Source organism: Bubalus bubalis, chromosome 17 (genome assembly GCF_019923935.1).
Source record: "Bubalus bubalis isolate 160015118507 breed Murrah chromosome 17, NDDB_SH_1, whole genome shotgun sequence".
Taxonomy (NCBI): Eukaryota; Metazoa; Chordata; class Mammalia; order Artiodactyla; family Bovidae; genus Bubalus; species Bubalus bubalis.
Window position 1 is genome coordinate 65,315,348 of NC_059173.1, and position 23,974 is coordinate 65,339,321.

At 35.8% G+C, this 23,974-nt stretch overlaps 1 protein-coding gene across 7 annotated transcripts in view; it reads right to left on the minus strand.

Moving 5' to 3' along the window:
• The window catches only part of LRBA (LPS responsive beige-like anchor protein), a 747,585-nt gene that overhangs the window by 525,601 nt on the left and 198,010 nt on the right, over positions 1-23,974 (minus strand). For all 7 annotated transcript variants that reach the window (XM_025267094.3, XM_044930515.2, XM_025267095.3 and 4 more), the window contains 3 exons: positions 9,880-9,958; positions 7,760-7,893; positions 90-151 (listed from right to left, as the gene is read on the minus strand). In XM_025267094.3, coding sequence (XP_025122879.2) covers positions 90-151; positions 7,760-7,893; positions 9,880-9,958 — 275 coding nt within the window. The remainder of the gene's footprint in view (positions 1-89; positions 152-7,759; positions 7,894-9,879; positions 9,959-23,974) is intronic.

Here is a 23,974-nt window from a genome sequence, read left to right on the forward strand (position 1 = left end):
AAAAAACTTCTAATCAACAATTTTAACTTTTTTGCAAAATGAATTCGTTTGAGAATTTACTTAATTCAGCATTTATTCTTGTCACTCACCTGAGAACACAGTAGCATAACCAACTCCACAACTGAACTACTAGACTTCATGCAAACCAGACCTATATTAAAGAGAATTTGTTTTTAATTTTATAAAAAACAAACGAGGGATTATTTCTTACACAACTTTGCCCAAATTGGTTTTTAAAATAAAATTTAACATATTGCTAAGAACCAAACCTATACATATTTAATGAGTAAACAAAACATTCTGTGATTACTTTAAATTTGGCATCAAAAACACCACAATCTTTTGTAGCCAATTTCATTTCGGTTTTCAAATAACTAAAACATTTATTCCCACTTCATATACAATGACACAGCACAATACTCATGGAAATGTGCACAACATATGCCGTATTGACTGATATCATCTAAATTTTGTTTTGGAGAGAGCTGATTGTTATACATGCAGAGAAGGGAAATGGCTCCCTGACCTTTGCTTTCTCCACCACACTCTCTCCCTTCAACCCTCCAGCTATCAATCAAGTTTCCATTTTGTTTCATGGCAGCAGACATCCCAAACACTCTTATTAGTACCTTGACCTGTGACCTCACTCTAAACCTTAACAGAAATGCAGGCCATTGTCTGTTATACACTCTTGATTTTTTTTTAATAAATAAATTCACGTACATTTTCTCATTTATGTTTCAAGTTCACCAAAACTATCTCAGGAAGGAACTTTATATACTTAATATATATCCAAACAATTCTTTAGTGCTGATTAATAATAAGATTAGTCCAAAAAACATTTTACAACCAATATCTTATAAAAGCAATGTCAACAAATAAAAGCACTAAATGACTGTATCATGCTAGTAATAATTAGAAAAATTATAATTTTTTATTCTATATTTTTCTAAGCAAACATAAGTTCAAATTAATTTAAGTATAACAACTAAAGTAATTCCCATGGCCCTTACGTACACCACACAATTACCTTATTTCTATCTAACCAAGTTCTTATGGGCATCCTATTCCATCCTACTCCCCTTGTTTAATCTTTTTGCTCTGTGGTTCCTTCTCCTTCCTATTTTTAGTCATAATGCCTCATGTCTGCTGATGGCACATGCTGGCACTCTGTAGCCTTACAAGCAGCATTCAAGTTCAACAGGTTGTTCACTCCCTTCACTTTTTAGAAAAGGCAGACACATTTTTCTCCACATCTGAAAAAATGTGTAAATGTGTAACACAGAGATGATGGTAATAGTTAGCTACAGAATATCTACATGTTGCATTAAACAAGCAAGACATTTAACTAGACTAAACTGTAGTTTCTATAGAGCTGAGATGAGCATATGCCCTCAGGCTAATGCCAAGGCCAAAACGAAAGGCACAGCAATACTCTTATTACTGGTGTAGTCTTTATTGGTCTGAAAACCTGTCACTTTTCAGAAAACATGAAAGGAAGTTTCATATATTTCAACTTCAAAAGCCACTACTTTCAGCAAGTAAATTTAGGTCTTTCTACAATTAGGTCATTATTCCTTATTGCTCTGTCCTAGAGGAACCAGATTTCCTACCAACTTTCCTTTCATTGCAAAGCATTTGGGCCCTGATCTAGCTCAGCCTTTGATAGTTCACTAAAACAGTGAACCATAATAATTAAAAGGAACTTAGGCCATCCAAAGTTAGAACGATTTACAGGTTGTTTTGTCTCTCTACAGCGTACGGTAGGATATATACTTTCAAAAAATTACTTATTTCAGTTTTATTGCTCAATAAGATTACAAAACCAGAAGCAGAGTAATACAACCACATATCAGTGGAGTTGAATATTCAAAGACAGTTAAGCTGTCAAACAACATTTCATAATTTGATTAGAACAATTCATGTGTTTTTTGGAGTGAGGTTTTCTAGATTCTAAAGGACAGGTAGGGGGCCAGAGTGAAGGGTGTGTTAAATTTTAAATGAGAAATGGCTTCAGAAGAGAAAAGAGCATTTACATTTGACCTTCAATAACTTAAATGCCCAAAGGGGATCAATACCGCAAACACAAATATAAAACCATGGGAGTAAGTAAATAGGAAATCATCTCAATAAGGGACTTGGTTTCAGATTGCAAAACTTAATCATATCTCTTTTTGATCTGAATTTTTACCTGTGACACTGGCTGCATGGATGAAAAAGCAAGAAAGCAGCAAATCTGTCTTCAGATCTACATTCAGACTCCAAGAATTATCCAAAGGAAGGCCTTCAAACAGCCCTTAGGTGAAGTTGTAAGTTGCTGCAGAAGTACCAATTTTCACTTTAGGCAGACAAATTCTACTATTGCCCCAATTAGCAGAAGGTGAACAAGGTACTGTAGGTTCAGAGATCTGACCAGACTCATAATCTGACCCTAGGGTTCAGTGTGCCTGGTTTTGTTTTTGACTTTTCACTGATAAGGAATTGTAGTCTCTTCAAAAGAAGACAAATTAAGAATACCAAAGCCAAGAGTTTTATACTCTTTGGGTGTTTCATGACCAAAGACCACTGCAGTTTCTCCACCTCTATTACCATTGTTTTCCTTACTAACTCAGAAACATTAAATGAATTATCAGATATTAAGCTATCAGTATCTGAACCCACTGAGATATCTAAACTCTCATGTATACCATGAAAAACAGGTATGACCATTTGCCATTTGGAACGTAAGAACCCAGTTTTTTCTTTTATTTATCGTAAGTCACTTTAATCTACACAAATATAAAGGAATGGCATAAACATTACTAGAAGTTTTAATAATAATTTCGGCATAAAATCAGGTTTTCCCCGTTTTCCAGGTTTTGAAAGTACTTGCCTATAATTTGGATACAATTAAATGTTGCCCATGAATCTGTAAACATGATATTCATCTTATAAATATTAATTCTAAATTTCAAATAAACTTCTAATAGATGCAACTTGATTATTAATTCTGGTCCTTTTTTCCCCTACATTTAAGTAATATGTTTTATCTTTTGTTTCCGTTGGCCCTCCTTTTTGAACTAACACTGTCAAATGCAATAGTCTAGGAAGGTTGACACTCCAGTACTCTTTCTTTTGCCTGGAAAATCCCATGGACAGAGGAGCCTGGTGGGCTGCAGTCCATGGGGTCACTGAGGATCGGACACGACTGAAGCGACTTAGCAGCAGCAGCAGGAAAGGTTGACAACCCACTCCAGTAATCTTGCCTGGAAAATCCCATGGACGGAGGAGCCTGGTGGGCTGCAGTCCATGGGGTCACTGAGGGTCGGACACAACTGAAGCAACTTAGCAGCAGCAGCAGCAGGAAGGCTGAATTTTGCCAGGTCACTTTCTCTCCTCTTGAATTCCAAAATATTTTCATCTTTAGATTATAAACGCCATTTAGAATGATCAATCAATTGAATTTTTTCACTTCTACATGAATGTTTCCTTCTGATCGTCCTTGTGTACAAACCTACTTCAGTAGCTATTCACTTAGAAATGCACCAAGCAAGCTGCAGTGCACAATCATCAACAGTGCATGAACACTGTCACAGGCCTTTTTAGCAAAATGAGATAATCCAGGTTTTTGTCACAAAACAGCGTATGAATTTTGCAGAATTAAACTGTTCCTGTTGAATGACACAATGCTGAGAAAATCAATTTCCTTTTTGTCCACAGAAATATACTGTGTACTAATGAAGTCTTGAGTTTGATAAAAATTATGAATACTGTTCCCTAGCTCTTCAAATTCAGCTACAGATGGTCCAGTACTTATAAAATGTCTTCTCCTATCAATTTTTTTTCACCTCACCATTATGGACAGAAAATAGAAAATTCTGACTTAACTAACTATATTCAGTGAAAGCTAAAAATAAGATACAAAGCTGGTATCCACAGACTTCTTTTATACCAATATTTCTCAATAATTTTTGAAGAGCCTAAATAGCATTTCATACCATTTTTTCTTAATTGTGACCTCATGAAATTTTAATCCTAAAAATAAACTATACAGATGTACTGTGAAAGAGAAAGTCACTCAGTCCTGTCCAGCTCTTTGCAACCCCATGGACAATAGTCCATGGAATTCTCCAGCCCAGAATACTGGAGTGGGTAGCCTTTCCCTACTCCAGAGGATCTTCCCAATCAGGGATCAAACCCAGGTCTCCCACAATGCAGGTGACCTCTTTACCAGCTGAGCCACAGGGGAAGCCCCAGATGTACTGTGGATACCTAAGATATTTTTGCCCTCCCCAAATACCAGCTTTTAATCCAATTGAGAAAACAAGTTTATATCTTCTTAAAACACAATGCAATACTTTGGCAACAGAGTAAGAAAACAGAGAGTGATCCAAGATTTGGTTTCCTAGTTCACCCTGATGCTGGGAGCAGTTCTAATATTCTTGGTTTTTTATTGTTTAGTAATCATCTTTTTGTTTTCGGAAGACATCTTTAAAAACAATAAAAGTAATAAAACATCAATTCTTACAAAGGGTTATAACTACTTGAAAAGGGGCGTTAATACTACTAAAATTGAGCCAATCAGAAGATATGTGACTCTAGGCATGCTATAACATGAATTATCACATCTAATTAAACTTCAAGCCATCAGAAAACACACAGACTAGATAAACTGTTAAATGACATCAGCAAGAATAGCCACAGAGTCCCAAAATATGTTAACATCCTACAGAACCACCAACCCTATTTCTTCAACAAGTCAATAACATGAAAACCAAGGAATACTGGGAAACTATTTGACATTAGCATGGATTTAAGAGACATATCAAATGAAAAAAATGATTTTTTTGGATCTTAACTGGAAGAAAATCAATTATATAAAAATATCTTTTTAAATAAAGATGAACATGGGCTGAGTATTAAAGGACATTATAGAATTACTATTAATATTATTAGGTATAAGAGAAGCAATTATGATTATGTGAGAAAGTATCTTTTTTACATGAATTATTAATTATTTAGAGGTGAAATTACATGATGTCTGTGGTTGTTTTAAAGACTAAAGGAAAACAAAATGAGGTGGATTTAACAGTTATGGCAAAACAAAGATGGTCTGGGTAGTCAGCAATAGTAACTTTATAAATATTGCAACTCATACTTTGTAAATATTTTAAATGTTTATTAAAAATTATTAATTAAAATAATTTAAAAATTTTAAAGTAATAAGGTTTCAAGTACCTGGTCACACAGCTAGTGACCAACAGGGACTGAAGGCACCTGCCCTTTTTTTTTTTTTTTTTTTTTTATGGCCGCACCACACAGCATGTGGGATCTTACTTCTCCAACCCGGGATCAAACTCTGCAGTGGAAGCATGGAGTCTTAACTGCTGGACCACCAGAGATATCCCTTCTACTGACTTTTTTAGTTCAAAACTTTTTCAACAGAATTATGCTTCAATAACCTCTCCCTCAAAACTTTTCTGTTTTACAGTGCATAAAACTACCACCCAAAGGATTCCTCACAACTTAAAATCTATTTGCTATATAAAACTCTTAGATCTATTCGTTATTTTTATGAACACACTCCAGTGAGTAGGCAATGATCAAGTTATTTTTTATAGATGATCAAAAGCACATCATCTTCCTTTTTATCATATTATCAGAATTTATCAATAACAAATTGATTCTAAATTAAATTTTGTTCAAGGATCTAGAATTGTCAAGTTTAATACTTCTGAGTATCTAAGACGGAAAAGGCAATGGCACCCCACTCCAGTACTCCTGCCTGGAAAATCCCTTGAACAGAGGAGCCTGGTAGGCCACAGTCCATGGGGTTGCTACGAGTCGGATACAACTGAGCGACTTCACTTTCACTTTTCACTTTCATGCACTGGAGAAGGAAATGGCAACCCACTCCAGTATTCTTGCCTGGAGAATCCCAGGGACGGGGGAGCCTGGTGGGCTGCCATCTATGGGGTCACACAGAGTCGGACACGACTGAAGTGATTTAGCATAGTATAGCATAGCATAGTATCTAAGAAGATCCTATTGTGCTGGGTCTATTATAAAATTCAAAGATCAACTAAATAGCAAAAATGTATTGCTATATTGAAAGGCTATAATTAATACATTCATTTTAGCATTATAAAATGAAATGTAATTAACAAGTTGTCATACCACTTTAATAGAATAAAAGTTTGATATATGAAGCATAAATTAGGGTGAATTCCTTCAATGTATCAATTCACTTCCTTTCAAATTTTATTACTTCATTAGGTTAAACAGTCCTTGGCTAAATAATTATATCCTTCATCAGATAGAGTAAATTTCTATCCCAAATTTGGTTCAATGTTTCTAAAATTTGAACTTTTTTCCCACATAAATTCAATGCTACTCCTTGACTATATAGAAATGATATCAATCATCACCAACTCAATACATATTTACAGCACGGATGATGATGAAATTATTACATTAGCTAATGACTATTTCTTATAGATAGATGTTTTAAAAGCCAAATAAAGTGCTGATATCCCATAGTTAACACTCAGATAAGGATATCTTGAACTGTTAAACTATCTATAACTTTCATTATCATTATATCCTTATTACTATAAAAACAGGGGTTTTTTTTTCCACAAGTTTTAAGAAATTCCATAGATAACCTAGTAACTGATTGCCCAACAAAAGTCATGATAACTAAAGCTGTAAGTTGATATTTAAAGATAGTAGAGTACAGATAATTGTGCTTTCCCATGATTTTTCAGCTTTACAAGAACATATGTCTTATCCATAAAACATCAAACCTGGATACAGACAAGCCAAATTTAGTGAACACATACTACAAACACTTTTGAATGAAAAGATTAATTTGACATTATCATTGATGAAGGTCCTCTAGCTTCTCCCTTATAAAATGTTAGTTATGGGAATGAAGATGGGTGTTTTGAAGTCAGTCTGTTAAGCTCAAATAATAAATCTAATTGTTTGCAAAGTTGATCTCTATTGATCTGATTTCTACTGTCTGAGAAATTCACGGTAAGTCAACTTCCACTTGGTTGAGTTAACTTCTTGAATATTAGAAAACACTTAATCTGACAAGCGCTTCATGCTTTAAAAAGAGAAAAGAAAAGCCCCAATACCTCTCTATCCATTCCAAAAATGGATGGTTTCCAATCTGCACAGCAATTTACTTCTCCACACTATCTAGGTTTGACAAGATATCTATCTAGAAAAGATCAAGTAATCTAGGTATGATACAAACAAGATAGAGAAAATACTATTGCTTTTTCTCCTTATTCATAAAACAGAACTCCACTAGTAAAGACTAAAAATGCATTCTTCAATTTCATAACATGTGGCAATACACTGTTTTTTATATAGATCTCAGATATATAGATCTCAAATTCAGGTAAAATCTCAGGAAAAATACACCACTTATTGCTGTTAACATTAGTCTCTCGAATTCTCAATTTTCATGGTTAATTTTAACGTATTAAACATTTCTTACTTTTTGCATTCAATACGTTTTCTTTTATTGTTCCCCAAAACACACAGTAAGAAACCTGCTGAATACAAATCTCATTCAAATCAGTGATTAAAAAAACCTTGAAGAGATTAGAATACCAGCCATGCCCCATTCTTTAAAAGATATGTACAGACTCCATGAGAAGCCTTGTCAAAGGCCGAAAACATTAAAACCTCATGATTCTTTTATTATTCATTTCAGTTTTAAACCCTGAGATTTAAATACATACATGAAGAAAGGAAAACGACTTACTTGTTCCTTCTATAAGCAGTTCCTGTCCATGGCTACCCAAAAGTGTCCGAGAAAGAAAAGGCGCAAAATCTACAAATATCTCTCGCAGAAGAGGAGCTGCCTTTTCCAAAGCATGTTCGAGCCTCTCTGTAATGCTAATGGAAAGATGTTATTAATTATTGTTGATTAATTTTTAAAGTGAGTTTACATAAAAATGTAAAATTATGTGAAAAACTGAAAATCATCTAATGACTCATTATTGCTATGTACATCATTCCTCTGCCTGGAATATCCATTTTTATCCTATTGCACATTGCCACCCCTAGTCCACACACACAACCTAGAGAACAAACATTCCAAACATCAGCTCTTATTAGAAGTCTTCACTGGCTAGTAGAGAGAGCTTGATTTTGGCCCCATGATAACCAAAAAAAACTTTATTATCAAAATTTAACAACCTTCTATCAGATTTTCTATTGACCATGACCATGCATATATACATGCATTCATATTCACATGTGTCCATACATAAATAAATAGTTGCCAATGTGAGGCAAATTCAAGTTTTGCTTTTTGCAACTTTATGGAAAATTTTTTTTCAAATTTTTATTAAATTTTATCAATCTTTTATCTAATTTTCTATTGACCATGACTATACATATATATAGACAGACAGATACATATCCGCACACATACACATACATACATAGTTGCCAACGTGAGGCAAATTCAAGTTTGGCTTTTTGGAACTCTCTAGAAATTTTTTTTCAATATTTTCAATCTGCACTTGGTTGGATCCATATCCAACTATATACATATATACATATTTAATGAGTTAAATGACCAATCTAGACAGCATATTAAAAAGGAGAGACATTACTTTCTCAACAAGATCCATCTGGTCAAGGCTATGGTTTTTCCAGTAGTCATGTATGGATGTGAGAGTTGGACTATAAAGAAAGCTGAGTGCCAAAGAATTGATGCTTTTGAACTGTGGTGTTGGAGAAGACTCTTGAGAGTCCCCTGGACTGCAAGGAGATCCAACCAGTCCATCCTAAAGGAGATCAGTCCTGAGTGTTCACTGGAAGGACTGATGTTGAAGCTGAAACTCCAGTACTTTGGCCACCTGATGGGAAGAGCTGACTCATTTGAAAAGACCCTGACACTGGGAAAGATTGAGGGCGGGAGGAGAAGGGGGCGACAGAGGATGAGATGGTTGGATGGTATCACCAACTCAATGGACATGAGTTTGGGTGAACTCCGGGAATTGGTGATAGACAGGGAGGCCTGGCATTCTGTGGTTCATGGGGTCGCAAAGAGTCAGGCACAACTGAGCGACTGAACTGAATGAGTTAAAAAAAAAAAGTTCCCTGCATTTCAGGAATTTCATTTTCTAACTATGAACCAAACATGTATACACATAGTCACTACTTATTTACTGTTCCTATAAAGAGTACTCCTATTTATACTGGCAACAAGAGATGCTACTGAAATTATCAGCAGGTAAGCTGCTGGAAACTTCTGTGGTCAACAACCACCTCTTCCCAGGTGTTTCACATAATACTATTTCTCTCTATTGATCTCATGGAGCCTCTTATCCCTGGATGATACCATAACTATGAGTCTACACTTGTAGCACCCAAGTACCTTATTTGTAAAATGCTATGCATTTTCCAATTGTGGTAAGGCATATATCAAGGACTCTAGCCACAAAGGCTCTAGTGGTGAAATATATTCACAGCCTTAGAACTTGAAACACATATTCCTAACTAGACAAGATAACAGACAGTAAAAATCTACCTATAATTCAATATCAACATAAACTTATTTCAGCATTTCTAGGGAAGAATAACAATGAATTCCAAATGTTCAATCTATAATCATATGAAACGTAAGCCATTAGTTACTAACTACCTGTGAAATTAAATATTTGTTATCCATTCAGCATTTATTGATCCCAAATAGCTAATTCTCAGGAATCTTTTACACCTCATCTTCTTTCAGAAAGAAATTCTAAAATATTCCCAAGCCTCTAAATGTCATCTTTTTTTAAAAAGTAATTCAAAAAAAATTATAGCTAGATATTTTAAGAGTTATCAAAAGGAATAAATCACAAATATCCAAATTAATAGCTTGAATACCTCATATTTGAAACTTGGTCTTGTGGAACTGAACCAACTGTTGGAACTGCAGGTAATTTTGCATTAGATGATCTACCACCTATAAGAGAAAATAATCATTTATGGGATGAACAAGAATTCAAACAAAAAAGGTATCTTGATACCAAATCAGCAAAAAAAATACTATATTGCATTTTTCCAGGTGCATTTTGCCAGATAGCACAGTTAGTAAAGAACCTGCCTGCCAATGCAGGAGACACAAGAGATGCGGGTTCAATCCCTGCATCAGGAAGATCCCCTGGAGTAGGAAATGGCAACCCACTCCAGTATTCTTGCCTGGAAAATCACATGGACAAACGAGTCTGGAGGGCTACAGTCCATGGGGTCGCAAAGAGTCCAACATGACTGAGCATGCACACACCCATACATTTTTAATGCCTATTATAATTTGATGGGACTTTCCTCGTGGCTCATTGGTAAAGAATCTGCCTGCAATGCTGGAGATGTGGGTTGATCCCTGGGTAGGGAAGATCCCTTGGAGAGGAAACAGCAACACTCTCCAGTATTCTTGCCTGGGAAATCCCATGGACAGAGGATCCTGGCAGGCTACAATCCATGGTGTTATAAGAGAACTAGACATGACTTACAGACTAAACAACAACATAATTTGGATAACATTAAAATCTACCAATTAACAAGGTTTTTCTTGAATCATTTAATATATAATTCTCACATAAAGGAGTCTTTGCAACCATCAGCTGAAGAAGTAACAGAAAATTCTGAATCACTCAATTGGGATCATGATTCATTCAGTTCAACATCAAACAGCAAAGGACATACACAAGTAGAAACTTCTTAAAACTGAAGCAAAAAGGAGAAACCACTAATTCCAAATTTAGCTTAAATAGGTATGCCTCACTACCACGACAACTGTCTGTATGCAGTCACTAAATAACTTCTGCTCTATACTTTAAACGCTTCTGAGTCTAGTTCAGCAAACATTATGCAATGATCAACTGAGAAATCTTTCTTAAGTGATGCCAACAGAGCATAGACTCCCTCCTGGGTGTCCTCACTATAATTAGGACATAACCTAATGTTCTATTTGTCATACTATATTTCAACTGATTTTTTAAATGTCCTTTTCCCTCGTATACTAATCTTTTTGAAAGCAGAGATCTCATCTTTTTCATCCATCTCTCTCAAACACCTAGATAAAGTAACACAATAGAAGGTTCTCAACTTATAGTTGCAAAAATCATTCCCTTAATCAAACCATCTCCCAGATTTTAGTAGGTCATTCTTCCCATACGGTATATAATTTCCTCTCCATTTCCTATAATTTTATGTCCCTATCTTTGTTCAAACTACTATATAAAGTTAATTTTGATCGTGTGATCTAATTGTGCTCTCCAATGAACACTCCCAGATATCCTTATTTTTGTTTATCTGTATTGTTCAATGGCCAACTCACCCTCTTTAAGAGTACAAACTGTTCACACTATCCTGCCCTACACAGAGCTAACTTCTTTATGTTTTCCAGAAGTAACTGTGCTTATAAATTTTACTTGGCAAGAGAAAAATAAATACCATGAAATTAACTCTGAGAGAGTCAAAGAATGAACAATACACGATATAGGAAGTTTGAAAAAGTCCAGAAGACTAATTTGGATGGTAATTTACTGAGGCTTGAAGAGTTCTAAAAAGTTCACAAAAGCAGGGGAAAAATAAAGTTCCCATTTAAGAATCAGAATACATGAGATAGAAAAGCATTTAATTTAAGCTAGGAAGAAGACCTGAAGAAACAGAAGGGTCATTTTCTAAGACTGATAATAGGGTGGAAGAAGAGGAGAGAGGACAAACGCGGTGTTCAATGCCACTCTCCAACACAAGGGTCACAAGAGTCACTGGGACTCCACCGGGAGGTATCCTAACAACACGGAGGGAACGCGTGCAGGAGACCCACATATTTTGCTTGCATTGGCAGTCCAGGAAGTGAAATTTCCATTTCTAGAAACAGTGTCTTCAAAGGACGCCAAGTTAGTATTAGAGCAGACTAAAATCCCATCACAATTCTATAGAGGGACAGACCAAGAAAGGCAGCTGACATATTGAAGCAAATGAAACAAAGATGCAAAGCTTACACACAAGGAGGGAAGGGAGGCTTGAAGAATTCTGGAATCTATCAGGATGCACTATCAGAGGTCTGCTGCTTTTGATCCATTCTTAAAACTTCAGACGTGGGCACACTAGAAACACCTAAAGTAGACAAAGTGGTGTGGACAGAAAGATAAGAGAGAAATAGAAGAAGAAATTTCCATCTAGCATGCAGAAAGAAAGATGGTAGAAATAGGTGAGAAGGTAGAAAAGCAGCCTCTTTGACACTGGGGAGCTGGCTGTAATGTCAACTAGGCCCTGGGGTGGTTAAGCACTGGCTTTAGAACCTACAACAAGGCCATGGTCTTCTTTTGCTGACTATGAACAATTTCATAAAACAGCAACATCAAACAATGCCATGCCATGACTATGATGAACCAACATAAAATACCACTCCGTAATAATGTCCCAAAAGACCAAAACATGAACTCCAGGCAAATAACAAAGATGGTCAAACATCCCAAATTCTAAAATGAAAGACTGCTATTTCTTTACTAACTAGAGCTTTAGGCTCTGTCAAGTCTTCCATGATTCTAGATAAGACTTAATTAGGATATCTAAAATCATAGAATTACCCATGCTTCCTGACAGTACCTAATTCAGAAGAAAGGCCCACTTCCATAACCCTGACCTCAAATTATCATTTTTTTTTCCAATTATTTTATTTACCCAATGCATGGATACATCCTGATTTTTAAATTCAGAAACGTTCTGTACAAGCCCTCCTAGTCCCAGTCCTTTTCCAAAGGCAGCCACTAGCAGCAGTTTGGAAACATATCCTTCCGGACTCTGTTCTCTACACTTACATACAAACTCAAATCCTTTAATAAATCGTTTTCCCGGAGATGTCCCAAGTTTCCTCATTGTCTACATTCTCCCTCACTGAATTAATTTATTCAAACAAAGGTTTATTACTAGGATCTTGATTGGAGGACACTGATACAGACTTTAGATAAAGTCATCAGAGAAAAGATAGGAATCGTGGGCTTATTTTAAAAGAAACAGAATTTAAGAAATCTCTAAGTAAGAATTATTTTCCATAACAAAATTTAAAAGAAACAGAATTTAAGAAATCTCTAAGTAAGAATTATTTTCCAAAACAATCTATTTCATCTTGGTAAGATGCACATTCTCCCACATGATAACATCTCTTGAATCAATGAATTTTACAAAGGTATCTTAACAAGTAGTGAACTAGAAGTTGAGACCTAATTGTGAGAAAACTGGATAAAATCAGGAAAGCAACAGAATTGAGTCTGTAATTTGGTAAATAACTAAAAGAGGAGGAATGCAGTAACTCTCTGAATTCACTCTTTTGACAATCTACAACCTCAAGATTATATAAACTAGAGGAGAAACACTTGTAAAATATAAGCATATCATCTGAGGACACGTATACCTTGGAGATATTTTGGGTTCAATTCCATACCACGGCAATAAAGTAAATATCACAACAAAGCAAGTCACACAAATTTTTTGGTTTCCCAGTGCATAAAAATCCATTTGACATCAGAGAGTTACAACATACTTTCAATCTGTTAAAAATTTTTTTTTTTAATTTTCAGAAAAATTTCTAAACCACACTGTATCTGAAAACCACAATAAAGTGAAGCACAATAACTGCATTCTTTTACAAACTGTGCTCTTTACAAATTGAAGATCTGTGGCAACTCTGCATCAAGCAAGTGTATGGACACCATTTTTCCAATGATACTTGCTCACATCACATCTAAACATCCACATTTTGGTGATTCTCATATTTCAAACTTTTTCTTTTTATTATTATATTTATTATGGTGATCTGTGATCAGTGATCTTTGATGTTATTATTGTAAAACTATTATGACTGATGGAGAAGGCAATGGCACCCCACTCCAGCACTCTTGCCTGGAAAATCCCAAGGACAGAGGAGCCTGGTGGGCTGCAGTCCACGGGATCGCGAAGAGTCGGACATGACTGAGTGACTTTACTTTCACTTTTCACTTTCACACATTGGAGAAGGAAATGGCAACCCACTCCAGTGTTCTTGCCTGGAGAATCCCAGGGACGGGGGAGCCTGGTAGGCTGCCGTCTATGGGGTCGTACAGAGTCAGACACAACTGAAGTGACTTAGCAGCGGCATTATGATTGAAGGCTTCAGTTATGGTTAGCATTTTTAATAAGTTATTTTTAAATTAAGGTATACACATGGTATTTTTAGACATAATGCTACAGGATAGTGTAAATAACTTTTATATGCACTGGGAAACAAAAAATTCATGTGACTGACTTTGTGATAGTCACTATATTGCAGTGGTCTCCAAGGTATGCCTATATATAAAACATATACTCTCATTAATATACATATCTATATAGTACGCTCCCTAACCTGACCACTGAGAGGACCTGCAAGCATCTAACACCTAACTGTATGCACCCTGGCTTGTAAGTACTATACCCCACTATATAGACAAAGCAGAAACAGTTGACTTAGTATCTGTGGAAGAAAAGCACAAAATGAACTTGAAACATCTACTTTTGTTTTCTAGAAGGCAAGGAAACGTCCAAGGAATGACAGGATATGTCACAGTGGCAAAGGGGCCAGCTTAAAGGGACTCACACCTACCAAGATGAAGACAATCTGAGCATGAAAATAACAACAGCAACTGATTATAATATGTCCAATAAAACAGGAAGCCATGAAGCCATGCTGATAAAACTGACTGCTGATAAAATTAACAATCTGGAAAATAGGATATTTAAAGAATTTCAAAGTATATCTCGACAAAACACTTATTAATTACAACTCTACAATATAGAAACCTGGCAGCTATACTTTAATCAAGTGATGAAAGTGGTCACTGTCAAGCATTTTAACCATTTTAACAAATCAAAATTGTGCACCATATGATCAGATTCTTTCCTTCTCTGTCCCAGAACAGTTCTAGCAGAGAAATATAATTATTTTAATCAAGAGGAAATATCAGATCAACTCAAATTCAGGGACACTCATTTGGTTGTTCCCAATATTTTACAATAAACAATGTTTTGTATGTGCTTATATAAATCTATATGCACTCCTTTATATCCTTGAAGTAACTTCCTAAAGTCAATAAGCCCAAAGTTTAATTGTTGATACACACTGGCTTCCCTGGTAGTTCAGCTGGTAAAGAATCCATCTATAAAGCAGAAGACCCCCATTTGATCTCTGGGTCAGGAAGATTCCCTGGAGAAAGGGATAGGCTACCTACTCCAGTATTCTTGCCTGAAGAATTCCATGGACAGAGGAGCCTTGAAGGCTACAGTCCAAGTGGTTGCAAAGAGTTGGACACAACTGAGTGACTTTCACTTTAATACACTATCAAATTGCCCAATTGCCCTAAAGAAAGAAAAAGTAATTTCCACCTCTTTGATTATTAATAAAATTGAATATATTTTTTCCAATTGACAGGAAACATAATTGACTGTTCTGATCTTTTGAGTATTTTTATTGGAATCTTGTTCTTTACGATTCCACTCATCAGCCACCCACAACCAAAGCATTTTCAAATTGAATCCTAGCTCTATCAATAAAAGGTCAGTTTGTTTGATAACAACTACCCTTAAGAGGTTATAGAATAAATGTTTAGGGAAAACAGAAAGGATTCTGTCACTTGCTGTGTGACCTTGGGCAAAGTTACTTAAGCCCTCTGTGCTTTACTTACCTCATCTAAAAAATTAACAGTGATACTCACGTCACAGAATTATTTCAAGGATTAAAGTACTTAGAACCTATACCACGGTAAACATACAATGAGTGACAGTTTCCCTTCCTACTCTTCTATTCTAGGACCACCTTTAAAATATTGAAAGGAAGTTATCATGTTTCCCTTTAGTCTGTACTTGAAGCTGAATAGACACCCAAATTTTTCAATGATTATTCATGTGACATTAAGCACAGGTAACTTAAATGAGATGAAGCTTATAAAATGAAGTACCTTTACAAATTCCCCCATACAAACTTAAGATGAAAGGTAAATTCTTTTGAAAAATCTAGAACCCAATCCCAGATTTCATTGCTATAAAAAGTGGATTGCCAACAGTTTCATTTATCAGATTGGTATAAAAAACAAAGAGCCAAAAACATTTGGTAAATCTAGCCACTGTCCTCCACAGCCTGTCACTGCCTCACACCATTCCCAAGATTTCCTGGATTACTTCAACTTATCCAGGCACTTTGATTCAGCTTGCTCATTCAACTAAGGCAAAGTTAATTCTGGCTATAGATAAACAAAGCCAGGCTCTAATCAGGGATTTTGTAGATTTAACTAATTAAGAAATAGTAAAGATCTGGGATAACGTGACCTTCTGAGAAACATGACTGGTCTTTAGGCAGAATTTGATCAATAATTAGCAGTTCTGATTACAGGTCTCAGCCAAACAGAAGCACTGGGAAATGTGGACTGCTTTATTGGAGAGCGAGTACTTCCGCAATCTTCCCAGTTACCCTCTGGATAATTATCCAGCCTAGCTCTCAGAGTGTAGAGAAGGCAATGGCACCCCACTCCAGTACTCTTGCCTGGAAAATCCCATGGACGAAGGAGCCTGGTAGGCTGCAGTTCATGGGGTCCCTGAGGGTCGGACACGACTGAGCGACTTCACTTTCACTTTTCACTTTCATGCATTGGAAAAGGAAATGGCAACCCATTCCAGTGTTCTTGCCTGGAGAATCCCTGGGATGGGGGAGCCTGGTGGGCTGCCATCTCTGGGGTCGCAAAGAGTCAGACATGACTGAAGCAACTTAGCAGCAGCTCTCAGAGTGAGCATACTCCTACAAGATGAACTTATCCAGAGTGAATCTCTCTTTTCCACAACACATTTTCTTCCCCTTCCATTGATAATTAGAGTTGACTTTTCTTTTTATTAAGATTATAGTTTCTTGCTGACCTTCTTGCCATACTCACCACCCTGCTCAAGAGAGAGCGAACTATCATTCCATAAAAAACTAACAAATTGAATAGAATCTATCTTAATGAATAGGATTGATTTTTAAATGAAGTACACATTTTTTTATACTAAGTTTTTAAAGTACATATATCAATTCCCATATTTTCACTGCCAAATGATTTCCAGTCTTGCATTTTGAAATTAAAATTTTAAACTGGAAGGCAAGATAAAGTGAAACTGAAAATATTTATTTCTGTCAGGGCCAATCCTTCTATTCTCACATAACACTCATTAAGTCCTTCAAAGACCTAACACTGTTATTACACTCAGTTAATGATACCTGCGATTTTCTAGATTCCTGACAGCAATATGATCATTGAATCATGGTTAGCCACTGACTTCTGCTACCAGTGATTAATGAAATATTTCTGAGCTGTTTTTAGATATAGTTTTTAGAGACCATCTTTATTTAGAGTATGTTGGACATTTTCCCTAAAAGGACTAATTGGCATCTTTTCTTGAGCTTTTCTGAAGTTGACAAAAAGGAATTATAAGGTTCAATCTAGTTAAAAATAGAGATAGAAGTAAAAAGTCTCAAGAAAATGTATGAAGCTTCACAAAGTAGTTTAAAACATTAGCTTTAACTGTCCAAACTGAATCTGATTTTAATAAGCTGAAATATATATCAAAATTTGCAAAAGACAAGGAGCATTGAGGGATCAAAAAAAAAAAAGTAACAAAAATAATTCCTTGTTACTACCCTAGAAATAATGTCAATTTTCAAACCTACATTTTTTTATTGTGATCTATAGCAGAAAGGGATTTTCTTTAACTAAACTTTTTAAATCACAAGAAGACACATTATGGAGAAAGATAAATGAATCAATCAGCAACAGTTTTAAAGAAAAAAACACACAAAATTCACACCAGGTGTCCTTCATTCCTACCAGACAGAAAAATGTAACTTCCAAATACATTCTGTATTTTTTAGCTCAGATTAATCATAAATTTATGACAAATTTGTTTCAAACTAATTTAACAATAAAAATATTTTCAACAAGTGATCACACATGTAAATTCAAAAGCTACTTCCAACCTGTGAAATGCTACTGACTTATCTTTTCATTACCCTTACACTGATAAACTGTCTCCTTCAAACTGACATTTTTCCAGACACTCAAAAGAACAAAAAGGAAAATGTAAATAGATCATCTGTCGAGCATCTATCCAGAGAATAGCCAATTGTTTATTCAAGGTCCCTAAGGGTCTACATAAATAATGTCCTTTGCAATAAAGTCTCATTAAAACAAATGCCAATATTTAATCCCTAAACACTGTATTTTTCAACTGCATCCTCTCTCCTTTTCTCCCTCTCTCCCTCCCCACCCATTCCAGACCTATTCAAGGAGGGACAGTCTACACGCCAGTTTAAACTCTTCATTAAATAAAAGAAACTTTTATTGAGTAAGTAAAGATAAGCCTCTTGGGTCAAATATCATATAAAGTGAAGAACCAAGTATTTTCTTTCGACATTAAAAATAAACATTCTAATTCATATCAATAATATGCATGGCTCTGATAAAAAGAATACAGAGCCTAATATTCTAATAAAGGTATGATTATTTATTTTTGCAAATTAGCAAAGACTCAGCACTTAAAGTACTTAAGAGCAATTCATTTAGATCCTTCACTGGGCTTACTTCAATTCTGTTTTAATCATTTATGCTTTGCAATCACATACATTTGAAAAATACCACAGGATATTTGAATAAAGAGTAACTGCATCTTAACATGCAGTCTGGGCAATTAAACCAAGAGTAACCTGAAAATCTATAAACTTTGATATATTTCTACAAACCCCTGTTTTCTCTTTCAGTGTTCTTTATAAACAAATATGCATACACAAAGGGTATACTTTGTTCTCTGATGAATATTTTACAACTTACTATGAAAGATCTGTCATTATTATATTAAACATTTTTGCTAATAAAATGCTACAAGAGCTAAGAAATATTATTCAAACCAAACTCTGAAATTTGAACATTGATCATCATTTGAATAATGTACACTGCTTTAAAATTTATTTACAAATTTATTTTTCACAAAATTATTTTGGAGGTAACGTTTTAACATAAAAGCCCCTGACCTCACACAAGCTGACAAGCTCCAATCCTTTTTCTGGGATCCAGTCCCAGTTTCTCTTTAATTGTGCCACACGTAAAACACAGCAATCTCATTCTGATATCATAAGCTTTTCTTGTACAAAACTCATGTTTTATGTTTTCTAGTCCCATGATTTCTTCCGAGGAAATTTCCATTTTGCTAATCTACTGTCAAGCATATTTTTATTAACCAACAACTCTTATTCAATATCAACAGTTCATTTTTTGTTGCTGACTCACTATAAAATTCAGAACTGAAGTCATCCCACGGCACAAAGGTTTATTGTCTACAGGGACAGATATTGACTATACTTTCAAATAAAGAAAATAGTCCATGATCAAACCCAAGACTAATATCTAACTTGCTCAGATTTACAAGAATAAACTGCCCAGCCCAGCACGTAATCATAATAACAATCAATTCATCCACAAATTATTTTCCCCAAATCCTGTTTGAATCAGAAGGATAATAAGATTCAATATACTGCATAAAGCCTACTTTTTAATGGCAAATAACTTAAATCAAGAGATCTACCAAAAAAAAAAAAAAGAAAAAAAATCTATCAACTAAAATTATTAACAGCAGAAATCTCTCTTTATTTGATTGGATTCCAGGTGAAAAGAGAACAGACTACAAGGGAAGTATGGTAGGCAAAAGCATGAAAAGCAGGGCTGTAGCTGGGAGGGACTGGGGGCGGGGGGAGAGGGGACGACAGAGGACGAGATGGCTGGATGGCATCACCTACTCAATGAGTAAACTCCAGGAGTTGGTGATGGACAGGGAGGTCTGGCGTGCTGCAGTTCATGGGGTCGCAAAGAGTCGGACACGACTGAGCGACTGAACTGAACTGACTGAGGAGAGTCAGAAACAGGATTTCTTATCAAAGCAATAATGTTCACGGCAGCAATCAATGGAATGGAATAGAAGCAACAAACTAAAATCAAGATACCACATAAGTGACAACAGGAGCCTAGTGACAAAGGAAGAGGAAAAAGATATCAAAACAAGTGACAAAACTAAAGACCACCATCATAAAAACAACTTACAATGACTTAAAACAGAATGAATTAATTTTTTAAATAATGGGAGCTAGAGAGAAAAACAAAACTACTACAAATTCTACTCCAAATTGAAGACAGTGGGAACTATTTGGGAAATACTACGACCATAAACTATACAAAATTTAAACAAGTGGGGGGAAACTGGTAAATTATGACCTGGATGCAGAGTGCTTCACTAACTAAAGCCTTTGACTGTGTGGAGCACAACAAACTGTGCAAAGTTCTTAAAGAGATGGGGACATCAGACTGCCTTAACTGTCTGCTGAAAAATCTGCATGAAGGCTAATACGCAACAGTTAGAACTGAACATGGAACAACAGACTGGTTCAAAACTGGGGAAGGAATACATCAAGGCTACATATTGTCACCTTAAGTATTTATCTATTTAACTTCTATGCAGAGTACATCATGTGGAATACCAGGATAGACGAAGCACAAGTTGGAATCAAGACTGCTGGGAGAAATAATAAGCTCAGATATATCCAGATGATACCACCCTAATGGCAGAAAGTGAAGAGGAACTAAAGAGCCTCATGATGAGGATGAAAGAGGAGACTGAAAAAGCTGGCTTAAAACTCAACACTCAAAACACCATGACATCTGTTCCCATCACTTTATGCCAAATAGAAGGGGAAAAAGTGGAAGCAGTGACAGGTTTTATTTTCTTGGGCTCCAAAATCACTGTGGACGGTGACTACACCCATGAAATTAAAAGACCCTTGCTCCTTGGAAGGAAAGTTATGACAAACTTAAGACAGCACATGAAAAAGCAGAGACATTTATCGGCGAACAAAGGTCCATACAGTCAAAGAGAATTGGACCATAAAAAGACTGAGCACTGAAGAATTGATGCTGTCTAATTGTAGTGCTGGAGAAGACTCTCGAGAGTCCCTTGGACTGCATGAAGGTCAAATCAGTCAATCCTAAAGGAAATCAACCCTAAATATTTCTTCAAAGGATTGATACTGAAGCTCCAATACTTTGGCCACCTGATGTGAAGAGCTAACTCACTGGAAAAGATCCTGATGCTGGGAGAGACTGAGGGCAGAATGAGAAGGGGGCAACAGAGGATGACATGGTCAGATGGCATCACCAAGTCAATGAACATGAGTCTAAGCAAACTCTGGGAGATGGTGAAGAACAGGGAAGCTTGCAGTCCATGGCGTTGCAAAGAGTCAAACACAATTTAGCAACTGAACAACAGTAACATCCAACAATTACAACAGTCTTCAAGATAGAAAATTATTCTGTAATTCTGCACATGGTTCTTCAGGGTGAGTATTTTATATTATAATGATTACTGGAAAATGGCTTCAGAAAAAAGTCCATCATACTGTTTTATATTAAATAGCAAACCAGCATGTGTGTTCTCACCTTGCAACCCCACTGACTGTAGCACACCACACTGCTCTGTCCACGGGATTTTCCCAGGCAAGAATACTGGAGTGGGTTGCCATTTCCTACACCAGGGGATCTTTCTGACCCAGGGGTCATGGCAGGTGGATTCTTTACCACTTGTGCCACCTGGGGAGCCCCCTCTCTATCAAATATTACCTGTAACTCAGCCTTTTTCTATTTATATTAAATATTACCCATATATCAGCTTTCTTTCTATTTATCTCTTCTGAAGACTGCAGGAAATTTTCTTCTTTCCCTTGTATCACTGTTATTTATTTTTTTTATTTAACACTTTTTCTGTCTTTATTGAAATAAGTCAGACAAAGACTGCACAAATTTTTAAAACTCAGATCCTATTTAATTTGTTCTATAAACCAAAATTAAAGGGCACTGTATTCAAAATAAGATGAAAATACTGAACTTACTACATATGGTCCAGGAAGTTACAAGAAATTAATATTACTGAATTTAAAAGATGGCAGAAAGTTTCGTAGATATTAGTAACATCTGTCTTTTTCCCAACGGAGGGCTGGTCTAGAAAAATCACAGTTGACTCTTTTTAAGGCCTTTCAATAGAGGTGAAAGAACAGCAATTTGTTTAACTGGTCCAAAATAGATCACCAAATTGCTTCTTCTCCAAAATAAAAAAACACATCAGAGTATAATGGAACAATAAAGAAGAAGGAAATTCTACTAGAATACTATACTTATTTTCCTTTATAGTTTCTCACTAAGACAATGAATTATGAAAAAATATATACATATACAATACTATTGCAAGATATTAATGACACAGGAATGAAGAGGGTGTAAAACTAAGAAGGTATAATAAAGGAACTCTCTATCTTCCATTCCTATAACTTAAAACATCTAAAAAATAAGATCTATTACTTTGCTTAAATGTTTTAATAAAACAAAAAATGAGACAGCACAAGGCTGCCTACTACCATTGAAGCTTTTAGCTTCCTTGTAAACATTTTCCTTCAACAACTATTTTTCCTAAGTATAAAAATAATATGTGAAGTGAAGTCACTCAGTCGTGTCCGACTCTTAGCGACCCCATGGACTGCAGCCTCCCAGGCTCGTCCGTCCATGGGATTTTCCAGGCAAGAGTACTGGAGTGGGGTGCCATTTCCTTCTCCAGGGGATCTTCCCGACTCAGGGATTGAACCCGGGTCTCCCGCATTGCAGGCGGACTCTTTACCCTTTAAGCCACCAGGGAAGCCCAATAATATAGGATTACTGATAAATTTTTGGAAAATTAAAAATTTCGAAAATCAAAATTTCCAGTAATTCATGGGAAAAATCATGTAGCTTCAGTATACATTTCCTTGCTTTTTATATATGAAAAATATATACATACTTCAAATATTTACTATTATATAGCATGTAATGTCCGACTCTTAGCGATCCCATGGACTGCAACCTATGAAGCTCCTCTGATGGGATTTTCCAGGCAAGAGTACTGGAGTGGGTTGCCACTGCCTTCTCCCCAGAAAAATACTATTTACATGAAATAATGTCCCCCTTGTTTTAACTTGGTCTTTTTTTTTCTTATAGACTGCAGCAGGTTTAATAGCAGCCCCAAAGGTATGCCCAAGTTGTAAGCCCCAGAACCTACAAAGAGGACATTTAGAAAAACAATCTTTGTACCTGTGATTGTGGATTTTGAGATTCGATCAGCCAGGCTTAAGGTGGGCTCTTGTCTGTCTATGCTCAGCTGCTCATTTGCGTTGACTCCTTGCTACCCATGGACTGTAGCCTGCCAGGCTCCTCTGTGCATAAACTTTTCCAGGCAACAATACTGGAGTGGGTTGCCATTTCCTACCCAATAACTTGGTCTTTTTACTATCACATAGTCTTCAAGTTCACCTGGTATTATCACTAAGTTTCTAATCAACAGCTAGGATTTAAGGTCTTGCACCCAAGACTTTGGAAGGAATATAGAAAGAGAGATGGGACAAAAATCAAACTGCAGTGAGAGTTACTTAACTACCAAGACTAACACCTGAATGATGACTCGAGGGCAGCATTCCCTTCCCAAGTATCTAATTCAGACACTATGCAAGAGAGAGCCAAGTACTGGACACCACATGAACATCTGGCAATTGACAACCAGACTCAAAGACCAAATTTCACCAAAACTTCCTCATACTAACTCTACGTATATACATCTCAAGAGCAGGGACAGGAAAAAAGTATTTTAATAGATCTGTCATTCATTCATCCACCCAATCAGTGGCATCCAAATCATCATACATTACGTTTAAATGGGAAAAGTACTGAAATCCTTGATTTAACTTATTTCATATTACTCAAATTTATTCAGAAAATTATTAAATAATGAACAACATACTACAACAGTATATTCATTTAAAACATGCCTTACAAAACTTTTTACTTAATCAACAATTCTAAACTTTGCTAAAATG